General features: G+C 44.4%; 1 protein-coding gene across 7 annotated transcripts; it reads right to left on the minus strand.

Annotated features, from left to right (window-relative positions):
* Positions 1-774: 774 nt before the first annotated feature.
* On the minus strand, positions 775-20,340 carry tle3a (TLE family member 3, transcriptional corepressor a). 7 transcript variants are annotated; one of them, XM_027272820.1, is made up of 22 exons: positions 19,750-20,340; positions 18,949-19,129; positions 18,312-18,412; positions 18,053-18,116; positions 16,614-16,658; positions 12,389-12,451; positions 12,044-12,148; positions 10,348-10,377; positions 8,280-8,484; positions 7,853-7,860; positions 6,225-6,347; positions 5,723-5,773; positions 5,471-5,623; positions 4,869-5,001; positions 4,583-4,755; positions 4,190-4,263; positions 3,861-4,110; positions 3,211-3,458; positions 2,939-3,086; positions 2,675-2,825; positions 2,446-2,522; positions 775-2,157 (listed from the first exon to the last, which is right to left on the minus strand). In XM_027272820.1, exons 2-22 carry the CDS (start codon positions 18,970-18,972, stop codon positions 2,050-2,052), a joined length of 2,334 nt encoding a protein of 777 aa, XP_027128621.1. In that variant the 5' UTR covers positions 18,973-19,129; positions 19,750-20,340; the 3' UTR covers positions 775-2,049. The 7 variants fall into 7 exon arrangements, with proteins under 7 accessions (XP_027128621.1, XP_027128620.1, XP_027128623.1 ...); XM_027272819.1 differs by having other exon boundaries at positions 4,583-4,758; positions 19,750-20,334; XM_027272822.1 differs by having other exon boundaries at positions 4,583-4,758; positions 12,074-12,148; positions 19,750-20,333.
* Positions 20,341-21,079: the final 739 nt, after the last annotated feature.

Genomic DNA, 21,079 nt, shown 5'->3' on the forward strand with positions numbered 1-21,079 from the left:
GTATAAGTGCACAGGGCAATGAACATATGAGGACACATTTCTGGTTTACAGTAGAGCCAAGAGACATTAAGCATGTCAATACATGCAGCATATTTCTTTCAGTTACTGGTGTAGTCAACAACAGTCGTGGCATTAGCTGGTTTACACCCTGTCTCATGGCTGGCTGCAGCACGAAAGCAAATGTTAATCAGAGTCTGTAAATCTAGAACTGCCTTAGGGAAAAGTTTGATTTATCTCACTTAGAGTTGGATGGGAAGATTAACACTACTCTCCTGACACATGCATGGTAAATATATAGCTACTGGGCAGTCAGTAAACAGGAGTAAACAGCCAGCATCACTCTGTCCAAAGTCTACCATTAAAGCTCACTAAATACCCGATCACACCTTGTTTGTTTATTTCAAAAACTATCATTTTAAGATACGTTATGAGTTGGATTTGTTAGCTAGGAGCAGTGACTTCCTGCAGGCTTTTTATTGTGAGGTTTCCAGCCAACCACTACAGCTTCCTGGAAATGACTACACTTGAGAGTTGTTGACGGTTAGATTTTGGTACTTTCAGACAGAGCAATGGATAAGTTTCCTTGTTTACACTGAGCTAACTGGCTGCTGTAGCCTAATATTTACAGTACATGAGCCATTAGATTAATGTCACTCTTTTGTGAAAATGAATCATCATATTTCCCAAAATCTCAGATTAAAATGTCTACTATTACATCTGAATCTGAGATTTGGGGAAATAAGCAGCAGCACTATAGAAATTCAGTCAAGATGATTTTTTATTTTTATATAAAAACAGTTTATTGATTTATCAACAACTGCCAACTGTACAATCCTTAGGGATGATGAAACGTGTATGCTACACAGTCTAACTTGTGTTTATGTAGAGACCATTCCTGTCTATGATAAGATTGTAGTTGAATATTATGAAATACTGAAGAAAGCAAACAGAGCATACCCAAAATGTAAAATGTGGTAATGGCTTTGCCTGCCACCTTCATGAGTAACCATGTAAGTCTTGCTCATCAGTCACAGAGAGTCAAACAAGGGAGGCAACAGTTAACTCCTGACTGATGACTAAACTTTGCTGAACGGAGAAATGAAGATTCATACAATAGTTGAGTCAACAGACTGAACAAGTCAAAGCTGCTTCTCTGTAAAATCCATCAGTCCTCCAGTTGATAGTTATCCAATTTAATGTCACTGAAAGCAGCCAGTGTTCAGCGATAGGTCTTCATTTCAAAGTGGAATTTTTGATGACCGGGGGCCAAAGGTAGAAGTTAACTGGAAATGGTGATTTTCTCCTTCTTCGAGTCTGAAAAAGGACCTTTTCCAAAATTCTCCACTGCTAAAATCCATGGGACAAATGTCTGTGTTACAGCAAATAGTGAAGAAAAAAAAATGCTGTTGTCAGGGAGGGGGAAAAAAATCCAAATTAGATTTCCGAAAAGGTCATTCTGGACAACGAACATGAAAAAAAAAAAGCAGAGGAGGGAAAAAACTGAAATAGAATATCCTCTTACAAAGTCCTAATCTAATTTCCATCCCCAGAGGGGACAGAAAATCACGGAGAGAACAAGAAAGAACCATCACAAGCGTAACTGGACACCAAAATATAAATCTATAAAAGGCCTTTTATTACTCCATTATGTACACTTTTCACAGGACCTCCAAGGAGAAGCTCCAGAGCGAAGCGCCGCTTCTAGTTGTGTCATGGAACTTTATCTCCACATTAAAAAGGACGAATAAAAAAGAAATATCCAACAAACAGAAAAACAGCAAGACATTATTTTCTTCTTAGTGCCTTGGGGGAAATGCACTTGCTGTACAAGTGTTAGTTGTATGAGTGAGGAAGGGCAGAGCCAAAGAGGTCACAGCATCCAGGGCAACAACAGCACCAACGTCCATTTCAGTCTGGCACTGCCAAACTTCCTGCCCATCCACCCCGGGGCTGCAGGCAACATCCATGCTGTCTGTGTGAGGGAAGGTAGATGGAGGAAGAGTCTACTGTTCCTGAGCATGAGCATGCTCCGAGTCAAAGCAGTCTGTTCTAGTAGATCACTTCATATACAGTGGCCTTCTTGTCACCAGAGCCTGTCACAATATACTTGTCGTCTGTCGAGATGTCACAGCTCAGGACAGACGAGGATTCCTTGGACTGGAGAAGATAAAAAAAGGCATTTTAGTCTTGGAGGCAGTTAACATTTTCAACTACATTTAAGTTAAGTGGAGAGGATTAGCTGACTACAGGGCAAGATTAGATTGCAATGACATCAAGTTCTGGCCTGATGCCCCTCAAAAAGACTTCTTTGTCAGGTCAATAATTCAGGTTCAGTTTTCACTGATAGGAGAGTCCTGTCAGACAGCGGACGCTGTGTCCTTCCTCTCAGAGACAACTGTGCATACTTTTGGACTGGCTGCAGACAGAGTGTATTGATCTGCATACCTGGAATATGCTGGCGCCATAAGGAGTCCTCCAAGCGTTCAACAGATTGTCCTTCCCAGTGCTTACAAACCATTTACCTGCAACGACAACAACGGTACTAAGACGTGGTGGAAAACTAACCAACAAATAAAGGGTTATCAGGTGTGTAGCCTTGACCGACTGAAGTTTTAGCACTAAATAAAATAGGACAGGCTTATCTCTCGCTCATTTTATTTGCGTTTGTTCATACCACAGTAGGCGAACTTGAGGGACAGGACACAGCTCTCGTGCAGGTGGAGCTGATACTTGTCAGGCTTTGAGTGGTGGAGCACTTCCACGTTGCTGCTCTCCATGCCCACAGCGAGCCACTCTCCAGTCGGACAATAGCCCAAGGAGAATATCTGGAAACAGAAAAAGGAAGAGTAATTACTGATAGGACTAAAAACAAACTGTCCTCAACAGTAATTCTGCGGATGTCTGTGTTATCCATCTCTTCTATGTTACTGGGTTGCACCTGTGATGTGAAGTCATGCTGCTGCAGCTGTCGACCCTCCCTCAGATCCCAGGAGCGAACAGTGTTGTCAAGACCGCCTGTCCAAAGCTTAGTGCCATCGTGAGATATGTCAATACAGCTAGCACCATCCGTGTGACCCTGGAACTGCCTACAATTTAAAGTCAGAAGGCATACAACCATTTATTGACATCTCCTGTTAAAATGACTCACACAACAGCAATCTTGTTGCTGGGCCAAAGCCCACACAGTGTGAATAAGTGTTTTCTTCGAACCTAACAAGAGTCTGGTTGTGCAGGTCCCAAACGGCAATGTTTCCATCACTGCAGCAGGAGAAGCAGACTTTGGCATCGGGGCTGATGGCCAACGCGTAGCATGCTGGGGCTGAAGAGGTTAGCTCAGCCTTGATGCGGGGTGTCTGAGAAGCCAGATCCCAGATGGTCAATGTGCTGGCCTCGCCTCCAACAATCAATGTGCGGCCATCAGGCAGCAGCTTACAGGAGCGGATGTAGTTATCCCTGTTCTGATGAACAGAGGACAAACTGAATCAATACGTGTTCAAGGCAGTGGAGCAAGAAAGATTTAAAAACAAGTCGGTGGGAAAGAGGATGAAAATCCTTCTGTCAAAAAAAAAAAAAGCAATCTCTGAGTATTTCTCAAAATTCACAAGTTTTTAGCTTGGTGCTTGTTTAGCTTTTTTTTTGGTGCTGTTCACATTTCAAGTCAACTATAATTTATCTGTTGTGTAAGGTTTATCATTTTCTTCCATTATTGTATACCAGTGCCTTTGCTTAAACTGTCAGCGGGGTGTTTTGACCGTTGTTAATCAGGTTGTGTATGAACAGCTTTTGAAAACAACTGCACAAAAAAAAATAAAGGTGTATATGAGTTCATGAGTAAAATGTGAATCAGCAGCAATCCTCACCAGACAGTCCAGTTGGGACACTGGGCTCTTGCTGCCAGGTTGGCTGATGTCCCAGATTTTGACACAGCCTTTGCCACCAGTGTAGACATGACGTGTGGGGTTGCTAATGGTAACAGCGCAAACCACCTCGCCGTGGCTCAGTGTATTGATCTGACGGGCGTGGCGTGGAATACCGGGGCCAATCAGGGCGTCGGGCGGGAAGGGCACGGGCTGCATTTGACCATCTGCACTGACGTGGAAGGAATAAGCCCTGATGGGAAAGACAGACATGTGTTTTATATCACTGTTGTTTTTAAAAATGAAAATAACACATGTGGTGAGACACTTACGGTTTGCCACCAGAAATGGATGTGAGACTGGCTGGAAGGCCTGGAGCTCGCATGTGGGTGTGAGGATCAAACCCCTGAAAAATGACAAGATGGAAACCTTCAACTAAAAGATTGGATACTGACAAGTGATCAAATGATTCTAAAAAAAGGAATAGTTTGACATTTTGGGAAATATGCTTATTTGCTTTCTTACAGCCACTCATAGAAAAACAGCAAGTCTAAAATTCCACAGAGAACCTTTAACAGACAAATATTGATCTTTTCATCTAACTCTCTGCAAGAAAGTAAATGAGTGCATTTCCCAAAATGTCAACTTGTTCTTTTTAACTATGTGCAGTGGATTTTAGGTGATCACAAATGCAGCTACATAAAAAGGGCAGGAAAGGGTGTTACCATGGGGGGACGTCCATAGGCTGCCGCTGCAGCAGCGCTCATCTGAGGGGAGATGTGCAGACCAGCATACACACCAGGACTAGTCAGGCCTCCATTCATTTCATGATGGCCCATCATGGCAAAGGGGGTAGGGTAGGAGCCTGCGATGGACAGAGGGGTACGCAAAGCTGGGGCTGCTGCGGACAAAGACAGGAGAAGGATATTGGTATTTGACATGACCATACAGCGGGGAGAGGACGGAAAAAGATTATCTCCGTTGCTAGAGAGGAAAGAGAGCGGTACCAACCGAGAGCATCCATGCCTGGTGGTTTGCCCAGGATGGGTCTGAGCCCAGGAGTGGAGCTGGTGCCAGGGGTGGGGGCGTCGTTGCGGGGAGTGGGGGTGTTGGACTTGAGGCCAGGCGTGGAGGATTTGTCATTCTGTCGAGGGAACAAGAGAGCAAGCACATTCACAATCCCGGAAACCAGGCACTGTGCAGACTGACAATTTGAGAGCAAACTGAACTTAATCCAATCTAATTCTGACAACCCTCATAGGCCTGCAGAGCCATAAACTGCTATTTATTCTAAAACCTATTATGGCCACAATGGAGATGGGGCCGTTTTTTATCCCCTTACTGCTTTGGCTTTAATCTTTTAGTGAGGCAGAGGGGAAAAAATCCTGGAATAGTTAAATACATTGAGCTATTAACAGAGAGGACCTGAGTGATCCTGATGCGGGACAATATTATCCCTGACATTTAGTCATGCACTTAAAACACCGACAGCCATTCCTAATCCACCACAGAAAGCGTTCCAGATTTATTTGCACATATCCCTTTGCTCTCTCCGCAAATTCTCACTTAAACCCTTTCTGTCCTACTTTGTTTGTAACTCCTGATTGTCTTACATGACTGAGCTCCTTGGCCTTGGAAGATGGGGTGCTTCCAGAGGATGCCACTGATGCAGGGCTGTTGGGCGTGTCCTTCTTTGGAGGGCGAGGCTTATCAATGCCATTTTCAGGCGGTGAGTGGGCTGGGCTTGCCCGTGGAGTGGCAGGGTCCTGGAGAGAAACACAGCGATGGATTTTTGACGTTTAAATAATAGTTTCATCTCAGTTCATGACAATATGGCATTTACAATTACACGCTGCACTGCTCACCTCATTAGACACATCCACCACCAGGTCATCACTCTTCTCTCCATCACTGTCCTGTAAAGATTAGTGGCAAATTAGTCACCTAAACAAAGCTTTTTTTTAATCTAAACCACAGGAGGACCAAGGGAATGCATTGGCATTTTGAATATTGTGCTTCTTTGCTTCTTGCCGAGAGTTGGATAAGCCTGGAACAATGAGCGGTAACTTTTGCCAAGCAGCCAGCAACTCCATGATGCCATTGTTCCAGGCTGCAAAAAATTCTCCTGCACAAAATCCCTCATAAAAGCACAATGTGTCATTTTTTGGTGTTTGTATGAATTAAACAAACAAGGAGTAATGTGTGAAATAGCTTTACAGGGGCTGTTTTTTGTTTTTTTTATCTTCGGACACTAGCCAGGCTACCCGTTTCTCTCTGTTTCCAGTCTTTATGCTAAGCTAAGATTTCCAATTCTAGGTTGTAGCTTCATATTTAATGAATGGGTGAACTATTCCTTTAGTGACTTACATATCTGCTCATGCTGTCCTTCTCCTCCACTTTGCGTTTCTTAGAGTCCAAACTGTAGTCAGAGGAGCTGCGGTGCTTTTCACTGGATGTGCGTAAGCTTTCTGATGGGGATATGGAGTTATTCTGTAAAGAGAAAACCAAACACACTTTATTGCCATTTCATCTTCGATCGTAAAAGTGAGCAGCGAGTCATTCATCAGTTACAAATTCACAGCGAACATGCTGTGCCAATCCAAATAATAAAAATGCCTCATTCACACAACTATGGATGCTGCAGACTCTTAAAAATGCAGCTGTAGGCCAGCTCCACGCAGTACCCTGACACCAGCCAAGCCCAATCTCACACACAAGCCTGTCCCTGGCCAAACAACAGAAAGGGCCGTTATCTGGACTGAAAGGAGGAGGGCTTGTTTTCCGAGCTGGGCTCCCTCCTCCTCATAACTGGACAACAAACAGCCTCACAGGGACATGAGCAGTGTGTTGTGGCTGAACAGAGGGCCTTTTCTCCAGAGTCAGTCAGGCTAAGCGCGAGAAAGAGAAAGGGGAGGAGAGACACCGAGAAAAAGAGAAAAAGAGAGAGAGAGAGAGGACTGTATGTTGTGGGCATTGATTGCTGCAGCGCGCTTGGGCACCATGTCAGCTCAGGCTTTGAGCTCTGATAAAGAAAGAGAATCTATATCCTGCCAGTGGGCATGGCGGCGTGGGACTGACTGGTGCTTCTTCATGGAGCCTGCCTGCCCACACAAGCTGGGACAGCTCACTCCAAACACCAACAGAATGGGTGGAACTAGGCAGTTGTCCAATGGCTTTCACATGAGTTTGCCATTTGCCTGTAAACTGCCAAGTTCTCCTGATTCCCTCTGTCCCTTTCCTCTGACGACCAAAGCAACAACATGGACTAAGTCAGTGGCAGCCCAGAGAAGTGAACAATGGCCGATGGACTAGCAGTCTGGGCAAAGGGCCACTGTCTGCATAATGGCTGACCTTTAAAGAGATGCTTAGCGTGACTCATTAACCAAAGTCACCACTCTGCTATCAGATGACCTGGGACAAGAGCACAGAAACAAAACAGCCTGCTAATCGCCCCAGGAGTTCCATTTCTTCAGACATGACTGCACCCATTCAGCTGGCCCAGCCTGCAGAAACACAATCTCACAGGCCCATCACAAGCCATCAGAGATCGCAGCCATTCAAATAAAACGCTTTAACAGGTCCAGCCAGACAGGGTGGAGAAAAAGAAAACAAAACAATTCTCCATTTGTGTTCATAAATATTCATCACATGCCAAGGAGGAGAAAGAGTGAGCTGGTAAACAAGGGAAACAGTAGAAGGGATCAAATAAATCCTTTAAGAAGGGGAAGTCCAAGTCTTTCTTTAATTGTGATGAAATTACAAGGCTTCTAATCTCTCCGGCATGATACCAGTCATTTCCCTTCTGGATTAAAAGCACAGGACTTGTATTCCAAACCTCATTTCCAATTAATCATTTTATTGGAAGCAGATTACAACAGTGCATGAAATCAGCGGCAGCATGCTGTTAGGAGGGCGTTTTACTTGACATTTGCAGTGGAGATGGGGATGCGTGATGAATTATGAAATGACAAACAGTTGCGGGTTCAGACACTCACCGTGTTCTCTGCATCGCAGACATCACAATGGCGGCAGAGGTGATGATGAAACCAAGTGGAGCAAGAAGAAAAACAAGTCAGTTAGCATATCATAACATGCTTCTGGCTGAACGTACGAGAATCAACTGCAGGGCACAAGGCCCCTCTTATCACCGTGTGTTGGAGCTGTTGAATAGCTTATGCAGTCATGGGCTGGGAATGTACCAGCTCATTACCCAGACAGAATGTGAACAGACAGGATGTGCTCCTCACCTAAGGGCCCTACCATTCTGCTCTAGAGACTGAGGAGCACGGCACACTAAATTGGTTTTTCCCTGTTTAACACCTATGCAATAATGTTAAAATGAATACACGTTTCAATTCTTCTAAATAATCTGGTTAAGCAGCTAATAAGACAGCAATATGCAATATGAGTTTAACTCCTCACCTCTGTGTTCGAGATCGTGGTGGTTCTTCTCATCTTTCACTGGGAGGTGGGCTTGGCTGCCCAGGGCACCTAATGCCAACAGGCCTGATCCAGAGCCTGTCACAGGGGGGATGCCGGGCGGCTGCAGGCCTGAGGGATGAGGTGGCAGCTGGACCGGAGGCCCGTGAGCAGCATGGGAGAGGTGCTGTGCCTGGAGCTGCTGCTGCTGTAAGTAGACAGGGGAGACAAGCAGAGAGACACCAAGTGGGTCCGACGGAAAAGGCAAGGAGGAACCACACACTAAAAAAAAAAGTGAGGCAGACTGATCAGTTAAACCCTGCATGATATTAGCGCATTCACACATCTATTACTGTCAGGATCAGAGAGCAATCCCCCTCAGTGCTATTTCCATACCAGGCCAGGGTGGGCTAAGCCCTAGATCTGCGCTGAGGAGAGTCAACGCCACAAGTAACAATCAACTCCTCAACACGTCTAACGCATGAGACGTACAACCACACAGCGTTAGTAGCGCGCAATGAGTTGAAAATGAAATATTTTTCACTCTACGTCAACAAAACAGCAAAGCAAATTTTGACACAACTGCCGCTCAATGCACGGGACTTCATTTGATATCAGGAAAACTAGCACATTTTATACTGCAGAGGCACAGCACCGCTCTGCCATCAGCGAGACGAGCAATCCTCTTAAGAAACATCAAGCTGTGTAGGAATCTGTCAGCCTGTAGGCTAAACAACTACCTGCTTTTTAAACACTTCTGGAAACACAACCAGTGTCTCTCTACTTAGTCCTCTCATATTCATGTTCCTGGATTAACAGAACATGAATCATTTGCACATCCAAACTTTAAAAGACTGAGGGAATACTAAGTGCCAGAAACTGGCACTGCTTCCCTCTCACTCACTCAGTATGAGTGTGTGTGTGTGTGTGTGTTTGTGTGTACGTCTGGAAGGCTGCTCCGGCAGCCAGGACCAGGGGTCCCATGCTGGCACTCAGTCAACCCTCCAATATTCACCATCAATATTTGAAAAGGCACAGTGAAATGGATGGGAGTTAAAAGGCACTCAGCATGGAAGTAAGCAGTTTAAAGCAAGGTTAAATAATACTTAGCTGAGACACCAATAAAAACATCAGCAATTTATTACCCGTCTACAAGCCAGCTGAATAATTCAGCTGCTGTTACAGCGTGCACCTACTCTCTTTTACACGACAGACTTCAATCAGTGATCATTTACGAGCCTCCATGATTTACCATTTCAGGAATATCGGGCATTTTGTAGCAACTGGGGAGGACAATGCGGTGCACCTAACACCTAACACCTACTTAGAAATACATCCACTCAGTAGGATCTCTTTTTAAAAACAGATATATCCACTCACAGATCCTACAAAAAAGGTCACATCCTACTAAAATATGTCCTTAAAAATCATATCTGCGGGGTCTTTTTAATTGCTCATCTCCCTCTGTTGTATCTGCCCTGAAGGTAGAGAAAACCAGATTGGAAAATAGTGAGGTTTTTAACTAGCAACCGTGTCCTTTGCTCCATAGGGCAGATGTCAATCCAATTACAAAATGTACCCAGGACACAGAGGAAGAAAGAGGGAGAGAGCAAGACACAGAGAGGGAGTGAGTGTGTTATAATATTGTGTCCATGAGGGAAATTAAGGAGCCAGTTCATTGGCAGGGGAGAGCCATCCTTGCTCATTGTGTTTAATGAGGCACTGATGGGTAATATGCATGGTTGATCAGCAAGAGCCCTCATTAGAGGGCCATAAATGAAGACAATAATAAATAAAGAAAGGAGCCTGGCCTATTTCCTCTAATTTAATATTCCAAGATAAAGACCTACTCTTTGCCCCTTTTTTCTCAGTGTTGCTACAGAAAGAAAAAAAAACCCACACACAGGCAAAATTGAGCAAATGCATTATAGTAGATGCTTGTGTACTAATTACAATACCTATTGTGAAACACATAGCACTTGGGACACAAAAACATGCACAATCCCGTCAAGCCCAGATATGTGCACTGACAACACCATGGCACATACAGATATTTGTGGATGCCACTGACCATGAGAGCAGGGTAGGCAGCTTGCTGCTGCTGAAAAGGAGGAGGACACAAATTGGTCAGGGCTACAGATGCTTTAGACATCCACTCTCCATTATTATATACCGCAAATTATGTTGTTGCAGACAAAAAGAAATCTCTTTCAGTTAAATACCCTCAAAGCCATTGAATGGGATTCATCCAGGTGGCCACTCATTCAAAAAAAGGTGGGCTTATCTGAACAACTTCTTGGTTGCCTTCAATATTTTGTGTGTTTCCTAATCAAACAGGAAGCACCACCTGTCAGGTTCATCTCGACGCAAGCAGCTGCCCTAGTTGCATCCTATTAATGGCCCTCAGCCCCATCAATAAGGCATGCAGCTGGCTTCTGGATGCTGCCTGTCTACCTGGCACGCTCTTTCACCCCACCTTGCTTTACAATATGCATGAGGATTTTGGCATGCCTACAGAGCTTCTCCTCAATGAATAACTAATGGAGAGGTATTCGTAAAACATACAGTAGCTACATTTCCACCTCCTCTGACATGACCAACCGGCGTGTCTTGGGGTGAGGGCCAGAGTGCTTCATAAAACAGACTGGATGCCAAATAGGACCATATACTAAAAATCGTGAATGGGCTCGTCCAATATTTCATAAAATGTAGATTTTAATACTCTTAATTTTAAAATTATAGCCAAAGACTAGCAGAGAGCTACAGCGAAAGGATCACAGCTACAAATTCATAAAAGTACGGCAATATTTCAGGACAGTTTTAAATATGAAATCACAGACACAGTAAGAAGACACAAATCAGATCAGCTTCTGCTTGCAGCTGCTCTGCTTTTATCGAAGTGTAATAATGCATCTGCTTCAGTCCGACAGATAAAAAAAAACAAACAGCTCTCCATCACCTAAGACACATCCTCAGACAAATACTAGGAAGCAATTATCCTGGAACAAAAGGTCACAAAGGGGACATTAATTGAATTCCAATATGTGCCTCCAGTCATCAAATCAGCCTTTGGGCCCTCTTATGCATGCTAAAGACTCTGCGAGGTTCAACTGTAGTAATAAGATGACTGATAACTTGAGCTTTCGAGGGTGAAACCAATCACTTGTGTTTTAAGAGTGCAGGGTGAGCACAGCTGATCAATTAGAAGCAGATGGTGTTTTGAAGTGATGAACGCCGTACATTACAGCTCGGCGCTGCGGCGAGCAAAGACAACTGTGCTGCAGAGCTGTGATGGCTGCCTGCTTGCCTGTACTGTCTCAGCTAGCTTTGCAAACGCTGGCTGTGTTCTGCTCACCCTCAGCCTTTTAATTCCCACAGCTATCCAGGTCAGCAGTGAGGGATGAGGCTCCTCGTTAAAACCTTAGCCAATTAAAGCAATACAGGCTGCGAAAGGGATCTCAAGAGCTCTCCGGCTCGCATTTATAAACACACAACAAGGCAGTGAAGATGCCACAGAGACCAAGGCTGGAGCAACAGACCAGCTCTCGAGAGCTACACTTGTTGTGTATATAGTTTGAATACATTGGTGAAGAATATAGTGCTGAATTGGAAACAAATATATATATCATCACATTTCACTTCACTGTTCAGACTACTTGCATAAAGAAAACATGGACATGGAAAAGTACTATTTAGAATGATTATTCTATGTGCAGGTTTGTCCCTAACCAAGGTCAAATGAAGGAATAAAAAGGGGGTATACACACGGTGAGAGGCAGATTGGGAAGTCCACGTACCCCGATGATCGCATTCAGCTCACTCATAGTCACCTGCTTAGCCCGCTCCACTGCCTGAGCAACCTGCTGTTGGTGCTGTGGGAAGACATTTACAAAAACATGATTGGGCATGCAAACATCTATCATCACACACCCACACTCACTTATCTGTGAATTTCACACTTAATTTTTCATAGTGCTGCTGCAATATTTAAAAAAAAAAGATTTTTTTTTTAAGTGAGGGCAAATGCCACACACTGCTACAATGTACAATGAATGACTTATTTTTAATACTGAACTATGACACTGTTTCAGAGCCGCATTCAGAAAACTCACCTCTTGTGACAGGAAAGGCATAATTTGAGCTAAAATTGCGTTGAGCCGTTTGGCAATCTCCGTCTGGAAAAACAAAAAGAGGAGCAAAATTAGACGGTAAAGTATGAAACAGACAGTGACTTCATATAACCCCGCCTTTAATGTTTACACCGATTAAGTCAATTACTGCGGCAATCAGAACTGCTTGACTCAACATCCTCTAAACAGCGTGATATTGACATTTGAAATATTTAAAACATTAGGAGAGCCCAGGGGGATGGAGCACAGCTGTGCTGAGAGTGCACTCCATGCTAAACGGATATGAGCAGGCAGAGTGCTGCTGTGTTGAGAGGATCCTCTCTCACTCTGCCCTCCTTCCCCTCATCTGCAACTGCGGTGTCCTGCAGTTAACCTCAGAGTTAAACCACACAACCACACCCCAGGAAGAGAGGCCCACTAAACCAGACTGCACTGTTTACTTACATGTGACAGTGTAGATAATTTACATTAAGGGGTTATAAGTGCAACGTGAGCAAAGTTTCCAAACCGTAATGACCTCGTGGGGGTACCACACCTCAAATCTATGACCAATACCATTAGAAGACAACATTACGAGTACAGTATGCTAGAGCTCTGCCTTTTCCAAGACGGAAGCCCTGTCCATTTCTCACTGCAATCAACTGCCCAGCCCACCACCCTCCCAACCTCCCATCCATCCACAGAGCCCTGCCTCCATTCTTCTGCTTGTCTACCAACTGCCATGGCAACGGCTGCAGCCCTATCTTGCTGGGATCATTATGCAAATGGCACCTCTGCTTGACCGTAACAGGCTTTAAAATCATATTACGTGCTTGGAGGCAGGTCATTAAATTGAATTTTCAGCCTGTCGATCACATGAACGTAGCAAATGAATGGTGGATAAAAAGAGCAATGGTAGGAGGTGTGATACACCCCCCCCACCTCCTCTTCCCTTCCTCCTCTGTAAAAACACTGCACAGCCAGCTTGGTTTGCCTCCTTCTCCTTCCAGGGATGGGAGATGAGACTCTCAGGTTCAAGCTCTGCGCTGGGAGCAGAAAAATATCAGTGCCAAAGCTACATCATCTATGGAATTTATGAGCTGCAGTTCAACCCAAGGCCACTGCGGAACACAAACACATCACAGGGATTTTCTACGATTTTTCATTTGGAGCAGCACACACAATGTACTTTGCAGACCGTCAGCTTATTTATTACACACGGCAGAAATGCCAGGCAGTTTTGGCAGCCAGACATATTACCTCTGAGCAGAGCCAGAGAGATTGGAGAGTAATGTCCAACAGAACGAGACCTGCTGACCCAAGCTGCAACATGGATAGCCACTTAGCCGGGCAAGCCAGCAGCGCAAACAAGCTGAAGATGAAATATCGGATGAAGTAAAGTAAAGCCTTGGATCAGAGAGGCAATAATGTGAAATAAATATATGGTAGCATGTGTTATAGAAAGTACAATAGTTCATAAGATAACACTGATTACTGTGCAGACGGGAAATACTCGACGCACAACAAATGTGACCCACAACCAATAAAGCAATGACGGGAGTTAGATAAAGGTTTTATGAACATTAGTATTAATACAATGCAGTAAGTGCTCTAGCAAGAGCTCAAGAACGCCCTCAGAAATGGTTGAAAAGCTACAGAGCCTGTATAATCCATGTTTGTTGAGATAAGCCATGTCAATAGCAGTCGAACATTTGACAGGATTTGTGAAAAGGCCTTGAGTGCACAGTCCATTCCTCTGTAGCTTAGTGTCATGGTGACAGCTGGTTGGGAGAGGTCAGAAGGTGGCCGATCTTGTGCGCCCTAAACAACTGGCACCCTCTACACTTTCACACCACAACATGCAAATACATGGAAAAGGCATCATGTCAGGCTCGCCACTGCTGTCAAAATAGATACAGAGCAGAGCTGGGAGGATTTTTTTTTTTTTGTTCTGCCGGCAGATAAAAATGGGGCTGTTGTCACTTTAAGTAGATGACAGCTTGGCCCTTGAGAGGCCAGCTTTGCACTGCTGCTACACAATTACAGGTACTCGGACCTGTGTAGCACCACTTTAAGAGCACTCTCAGGCTGGCTTGTCAATGGTGTGCAGAAAGGTATTCGCCTGTTGCTATCAGCAGTGGGAAAATGGAGTCGAGACACTGATGAGTATTAAATACAGAGAGAAAAAAAACAATGGTGGCTCTGGTCACATGATCCATCTATAAACAATACTTGAGTAGTCAGATTTAGAGGGCCTCCAATTTGTCCAAGATGACAGCACCATCCCTTTCCTGATTTTTCTAGTAGGAAGAAAATTAGACTAGCACTTCACTGGAGTCTCATCTAAGCCAGAAAATAATGCAAAAACTGAGAGGTTGCACAAAGCCCTAGACCCTTTGTTAATGTAAAGCGAGTCCAGAACACGTTTTTAATTGGCATATGTTATCTGTATTGAAATGGCCGAGGCCAAAAAGCCTGCCTAAATGGATGCATGAGTCATTACTATGACCATAGCAATCAGTCAGCTGATTTTCTCTTGTAAAAGGCTGACTGATTTCAAAATAATAAAGTTATTCTAACAAAAACAGCCTAAAACTATAACCATCTCCGTTATGCCATGTCGTAAAATTCAATAATTTTGTGTTTATATAAGTGGATCTGACACCCAACAGTTCACACCCTGTAATTATTACACTCCAGTCCGGTCCCACATGACAGATTGGGCACATGGGAGCATTGATGGCTTGGAAAGCCAGTTTCTCCAACCACTTTTCACTGCACGCCTCTTTTGTATGAATACTGCAGACAGTCCGCTGGCTGACCGAGTTTGTTTTGGCCCTAGGCATGGCAGATAGTTTGCTACTTAGCAAATGACTCCCGCAGCCACGGGTCTCATGTCTGCATTACGACTACAGGTAACAGCCAAATCTGATTGAGCCACGCTAACACCCAAACCCAAAACCCTGTGCAGCTCTTGGAAACAAGCGCCAGATGACGGTAATTACTAGCTGACATCACGCAGCAGAAATTAGCCGTTTGTATCTACATACTGTCACAGCTGATAAAGAGGGATCAGATAACACTGCCACATCAGTCCATCTGAGCTGTGCCGGTGTGTGCATTCTGAAATTTGAATTATGTCCCTGCACGGTAATGAAAAAGGCACAGTTAGAGGAATGGATTTCCTCACTATGGAATAAATCTCCTGGCAGGAAAATAATATGTCTATGTGCATCCAATAATCCATCCCAACCCTGCCTGTTAACCACTCCTCATCTTCTCCTCCTCCTCCTCCTCCTCCCTGCATGAGCTGTAAGCTGGGGGAGCCGCATGGACGGGGCCCACACTGTTTGCTCACAAACATGCCGTTCAGCAGGTTAGGGCCCCACTGATGAATTATTCAAGCGCTTCCATCAGCTCTGTTGAGGTTCCTGATAAAAGTCAGGCGCTAAAATGGATCAGTCGATTAACCTGTTTACACAGAGCTGGGCTGTTGCCCCTCCCCCAGCTGTATTCTCCAGCACGTCTCCCGACTCCCATCCCCCCCTCCTCTTCCCTCTGGTTGGCGATAAGTGCCTGACAGAAGCTATCAGAGCGACTCGAGGCCTGACAGACATGTGGCAGTGTGACACACAGCCCAGACACTGATGGATCACCCTACCACACCAATCCACCATTCCCCCAACGCTATCATTAACCAGGCTAGGCTTTCGCAGGAGAGGGGACAACCTCACTGGCTTAAGAGCAGCATGCATGGGAATCTCTGAGGGTTACTCATTCATACAATCTTTATCGTTTCAAGCCATCAGTATGATTGATCTATGGGGCAATATGAGATAGGAACTTTTGATATAGATAAGCACACTATAAATGACTAAAGGACTTTTACCCCCCTTTTGTAATTACTGTTCACCTTAAAAAGAAATACTGGCCCATCAGCAGTTCTCTCTCTTAATGATTAAGTCAAGGGCCGGGCCTGCCAAAGTCTGCCTTCAATTTTATCAAAAGGCCGAGACAAATACAGACTTAACACAGCTTAAAAAAAAAGGGTACAAGTAGTACTGCAATTGTACTGCCTTGTTCGTGTGCAGTAGATCCGTCTGTTTACAGCCTATTACTGACGCTCGGTTCAGTTCACAGCCACGAGCAGCTCCTCCTGGGTCTCACATCCCCTGACGCCGTGGAAAACCACTGAGCTGAAAAATATGAGGAGCACAACGGTACCTACCTGTTTGTGCATCTCTATGTTCAGCCCGTAGGACATCTCATAATACTGTAATCAAAGCACAGATATGATTGGGATTAAATGGAGTCGAAAAAACTTCACATTTACAATCACAATGTGTTAACATTTTCTACATATACGTTTTAAAAAGATGGATATAGCTTCTGTTTTACTTCTATACTCAACATTATATTGTTAATTAATGTAACTAACAGACTGTATATGGCCACAAATCAATATATCACATCATCAAATGTTTTTTTTAACCTAAATGCAGTCCAGCTTCTGTGGAGCAAATGTGATGAACTAAAAATCACACACACACAAAAAAAAGGAGCAGCTGACAGCAGATAGCCAATAAATCGATATGTTGTTGTTTATAGTATTAGCCTGGAGAAGAAAGGGGTTAGATTTATTGATCACCATCTTAAGCTCTCAGATCTCCAGGATGTCTATTTACTTAGCGTAACGCAATTGCTCAACACTCTTGATATTTCAAGCCAGGTCAGTCTGTCTGGCTGAAATGTAATCCGTGGAGCCCACAAGTGGCAGCCAGGGCAGAAATGGCTTTCCAGTCAGCGTCTATTTGATGAGGCCAATGCATTATTCAGTCCATTAGCTTCTTCGAAAATTACTCTCAAACAAGAGAGCCATTCTGTCTGAGATCAGAGCCCCACAGCCGTAGCGTAACCTGACACCCAGTGCTGGCTGTGGGATACTTCCCTACATGTTTACCTAACCTCCTCCCTGTCAGGCTGACATGTTGTTTTCCTGTGAAAAGAATGTTTAACTTAAGCCTGCGTGTATTGGTTTAAGTCATCCCTGGCGTATTTACCTGGGACAACAGAACACACTGCCACAGAAGAAGCCTCTGATTGCGTCATGTCTGAGCTGAATTCCTGCGTCATAAGCACACCTATGTTTTTCTAAAAGGGCTGCTCAAATAAAAGCTAATAATTTTGGTTTACACAGAGAAACTAAGGTCAGCTTAGTGCAAAATAAACTGCAGCATCCAAGCTTTCACGTCCTCCATTTTGTTTGCAGTGTGGTGCATTTTTTTCCCACACGCTGCTCTGGCCCTCCACCATCAGCTCACACCTAATTTATGGCCATGCATATGTGTGAGCGTGGAGTCTCCTAGGAGAATAATCAGATCAGCACACACAGAGGGCAACGCTGCAGTCGACCCTTGGAGATCAGGGGCGCTCTATAATGGAGCCTCAGCCCACTGCCGCCTGCCTGCCTGTCAGGAAGAGCTCCTCTGTAACAACCAGCTACATCAAACCCCCCTGGGGGCTTTCACAAGCCTGTACCTGACACTCAACCCGCCCTAACCACCACACAGGTGATCACAATAGCCTGTCTCGCTCCACCCCAACGAGATCTTCAACAAGCCTTGCAATTTGGAACCATAATTGCTCCCTATTGTAACGTAATCTTACCATGACATAGTGGCGCTGCATCTCCGTCTTCTCATTGGCCAGTTTGTCATACTCCACCTTAAGACTAAAATAGAAGACAAGGTGTCAATTTCAGGCGTATCTATCACTTGAATAACTCACTCACACTTAACCAATTGACAGCAAGTGTCCTTTTTTTTTTTTTTCATTACCGCAGAAGTCAACAAACAAAATAACAGCTTTCACCTTAACTATTCAATAGAGAGTAAATGTTGACACTGTCACACTTTGTAGTCATTACCTGTGATACTGGGCTTGCAGGAACTGAAATTCATCTTTAATCCTGTCACAGGACTCTGCTACGGTGAATTTGAAGCCAGGCTGACCGGGCTGATGTGGAGCCTGAAAAGAAGGTTGTTTAAAAAAAAGAAAAAAAAATCACATCAGTCCACAGGTGAAAGTTTTATTCATCATTTTCTACCTTGCACCCCATGCTGCTGCCGAAGGGAGCTGAATGGTTCTCACATTAAGGCTACTTTCAGGATAATATCTCCTCTGCAGTAAGAAAGACATTAACACAGCAAAACCAAAAGATATGTGTCTGCTTCACATCTCCAGAAGCTAATAGCACACCTTGAGTGGACTTTTTTTGCAGTAGGAATGAAATTTAATTTGAAAATGAAATGAAACCACTACCTGTCCTTGTGTTCAACAGACTCCTGTCAGTGTATGCCTTATGAGTAAATATCTCCAAGCATGTAAACCATCTGCATCTATTTAAGTGTCATTGTAATATGTAGATGTTTGAAGGTCTGCATTATGCTTTGAATGGTAGGGAACCATGTCAACATCAGGGTTGTCACACAAATATGTAAGCTGTAGTAAGTAAGAGAGAGAGACAGACACAGAGAGAGAGACAGAGAGGAAGCACTTCTTACCGGATGTCGGCCTTGTGGATACATCTTGAAATGTATCCTTTGTTTATCTCTCCAGTGTACAGGTCCTTTGGCAAAATGGTTGAAATGTGCTCACAGCCACACCAGTCTCAGCAGAGAGGGGGGGGGAGAGGGGGGTGGGGGTGGTGGATGGGGGGGGTAAGGGAGGGAGGTCGTGCAAACCCTGTGTTGAAAAATGACGCGGTTTAATCTATGGACACACACAAAAAAAAAAAAAAAAAAAAAAAAAAAAAAACACAAATGCAGCGCACGTTGTTTCACAACAACAAAGTAGTTCCAGTTATTGCAGGCAGTTTGAATAAATGTCAAAAAAAAAAAAGAAACAGAGAGAGAGAGAGGCAGAAATAGTCTTCTTGTCTTCTTGATGACCTTATTCGGTCAGTGGTCAACGACAGACAAACAAAATCTCCCAATTTGTGATTCAAACTGATGCAAACACAACACAGCGCAGACTGCGCGGGGAGGCTACTTTCACAAAATAAGAATATCTACAACGCTCGGATCAAAATTCGCTTGTTTTGCGACTCTAATCTGAACTGATGTTCTCGTCAAATGACCAAAAAGAAGAAGAAAAAAAACAACCTCCACCTTCCACCTCCTCCACCGCTCTTTAGGACGTCTAAAGGCAGGCCACAGCCGACAGCAGCTGGCTTCCACCTACTGTTTGAGTCCGCGGAAAGGAAAGCGATGGAAACGGTGCGCTGTTGAGCGCGTACGCCCAAATAATAATGATAATAAAGGTAAAAACTAAAAAACAAACCAGCAGATCTTGTGGATACATACCCGTCTGTGCGTCTTCGCCGTCCGACTTTTCTTTTTTTTTGTTTTGTTTTTGTTGTTGTTCCTTGAGAGAAAAAAACAACAACAACAGTGGGGCTACAATTCATGCGTTTAATCCCTCCTAATGTAACCGTGGTGGACGCAGATCTCGACAAGCATCCTCTCCCTCGTTTCTCTCGCCCTCTCTCTCTCTCTGTCTCTCTCTCCTCTCTCCGGAGCGCACACAGCCCAGTCCAGACTGTTAAGGGAGAAAATTTTGTGCGGTCGGGCTCGATTAAACTACTTTATTCTCAGCCGCGAACCCTCCGAGGAATGTGCGCCTTTTGTGGCTGGTTAATCCACCTCACCAACAACAACAACAAAAAAAAGAAGACGAAGAAGAAGAAGGCAAAAAAAAAATAAATACGCTTCCAAAATCTGTCTTCCGACTCCGAAGAGGTTGGAGATTCTTTAAAAGCGTAACATGGTACTCTCCACAATCTCGCATTTCCCCCAGTTGTCCAGCTTACCCCGGTTGCCACACACAGGCAGCAGGGCTGAACTGCCGTGAAAGCACCTATCTGTCCAATCGGATTACTCAGAAGGAATACGGCCACATCTGCCTATCGGAGAGCGACGGCCCCCACGTGGGGGTGCAACGATACATGACATCATCCCGTGGATCCACAAGGCATCATCCGTCCGTCCCACCATGTACAACAACAACAGCAGCAGCAGCGGCAGCAGGCATTGATGTGCCGACGATGATATCCAAATTTGAAAGAGAGACAAATCCCACTCCCATTCATTAAGACTCCTTTTTTTTTTTTTAATTATGAAAGTTGATGATTTATTTATTTATTTATTTGCAGGAGAGGAGGGGGTGAGACCACCACCAGCGGGATGTAGAGAGAGGTGCAACAAGCATTTTTGTATTTTTTTTTTTTATTTAACCCCATACAAGGAAGAAAGGGGAGGGAGGCTTGTTAGTATAAAATGTGAAATATTCAAAGTAGGGACCAAAATGTGCACACACACACACACACACACCGTGAAGGACACTATTATGACCAATCGATCGACGACGTCCATTAAATTAAAGCTTTATTTATTTATTTATTTTTACCCTTAAACATCTCGTGATTCTTACACAACACGCACGCCCACCTATCAGCATTTGTGTAATAGTTTGCACACGCGGGGAGAGCAGAGAGATGATTGCCTTTGTCTGATATGAACATCAGCCATGTCTGAGCGCAGCCTCTATGTACGCCTTGTTTTGAAGCTTCAACTCAACCCCCACGTGGGGAGGGGGGAAGAGGAGGAAGGACTCCTCTGCGGCTTTAAGGCCTCT

The sequence above is a fragment of the Larimichthys crocea genome, chromosome XXI, assembly GCF_000972845.2.
Source record: "Larimichthys crocea isolate SSNF chromosome XXI, L_crocea_2.0, whole genome shotgun sequence".
Classification (NCBI taxonomy): Eukaryota; Metazoa; Chordata; class Actinopteri; family Sciaenidae; genus Larimichthys; species Larimichthys crocea.

Coding starts and splice junctions, on each gene's coding strand:
- tle3a (XM_027272819.1), bottom strand. CDS start 18,972: ATGTATCCACAAGGCCGACATCCG. Junction 10,378..12,043: donor TTCCCAATCTGCCTCTCACC/GTGTGTATACCC, acceptor CCTCCTTTTCAG/CAGCAGCAAGCTGCCTACCC. Junction 3,087..3,210: donor CACAACCAGACTCTTGTTAG/GTTCGAAGAAAA, acceptor TTTAAATTGTAG/GCAGTTCCAGGGTCACACGG.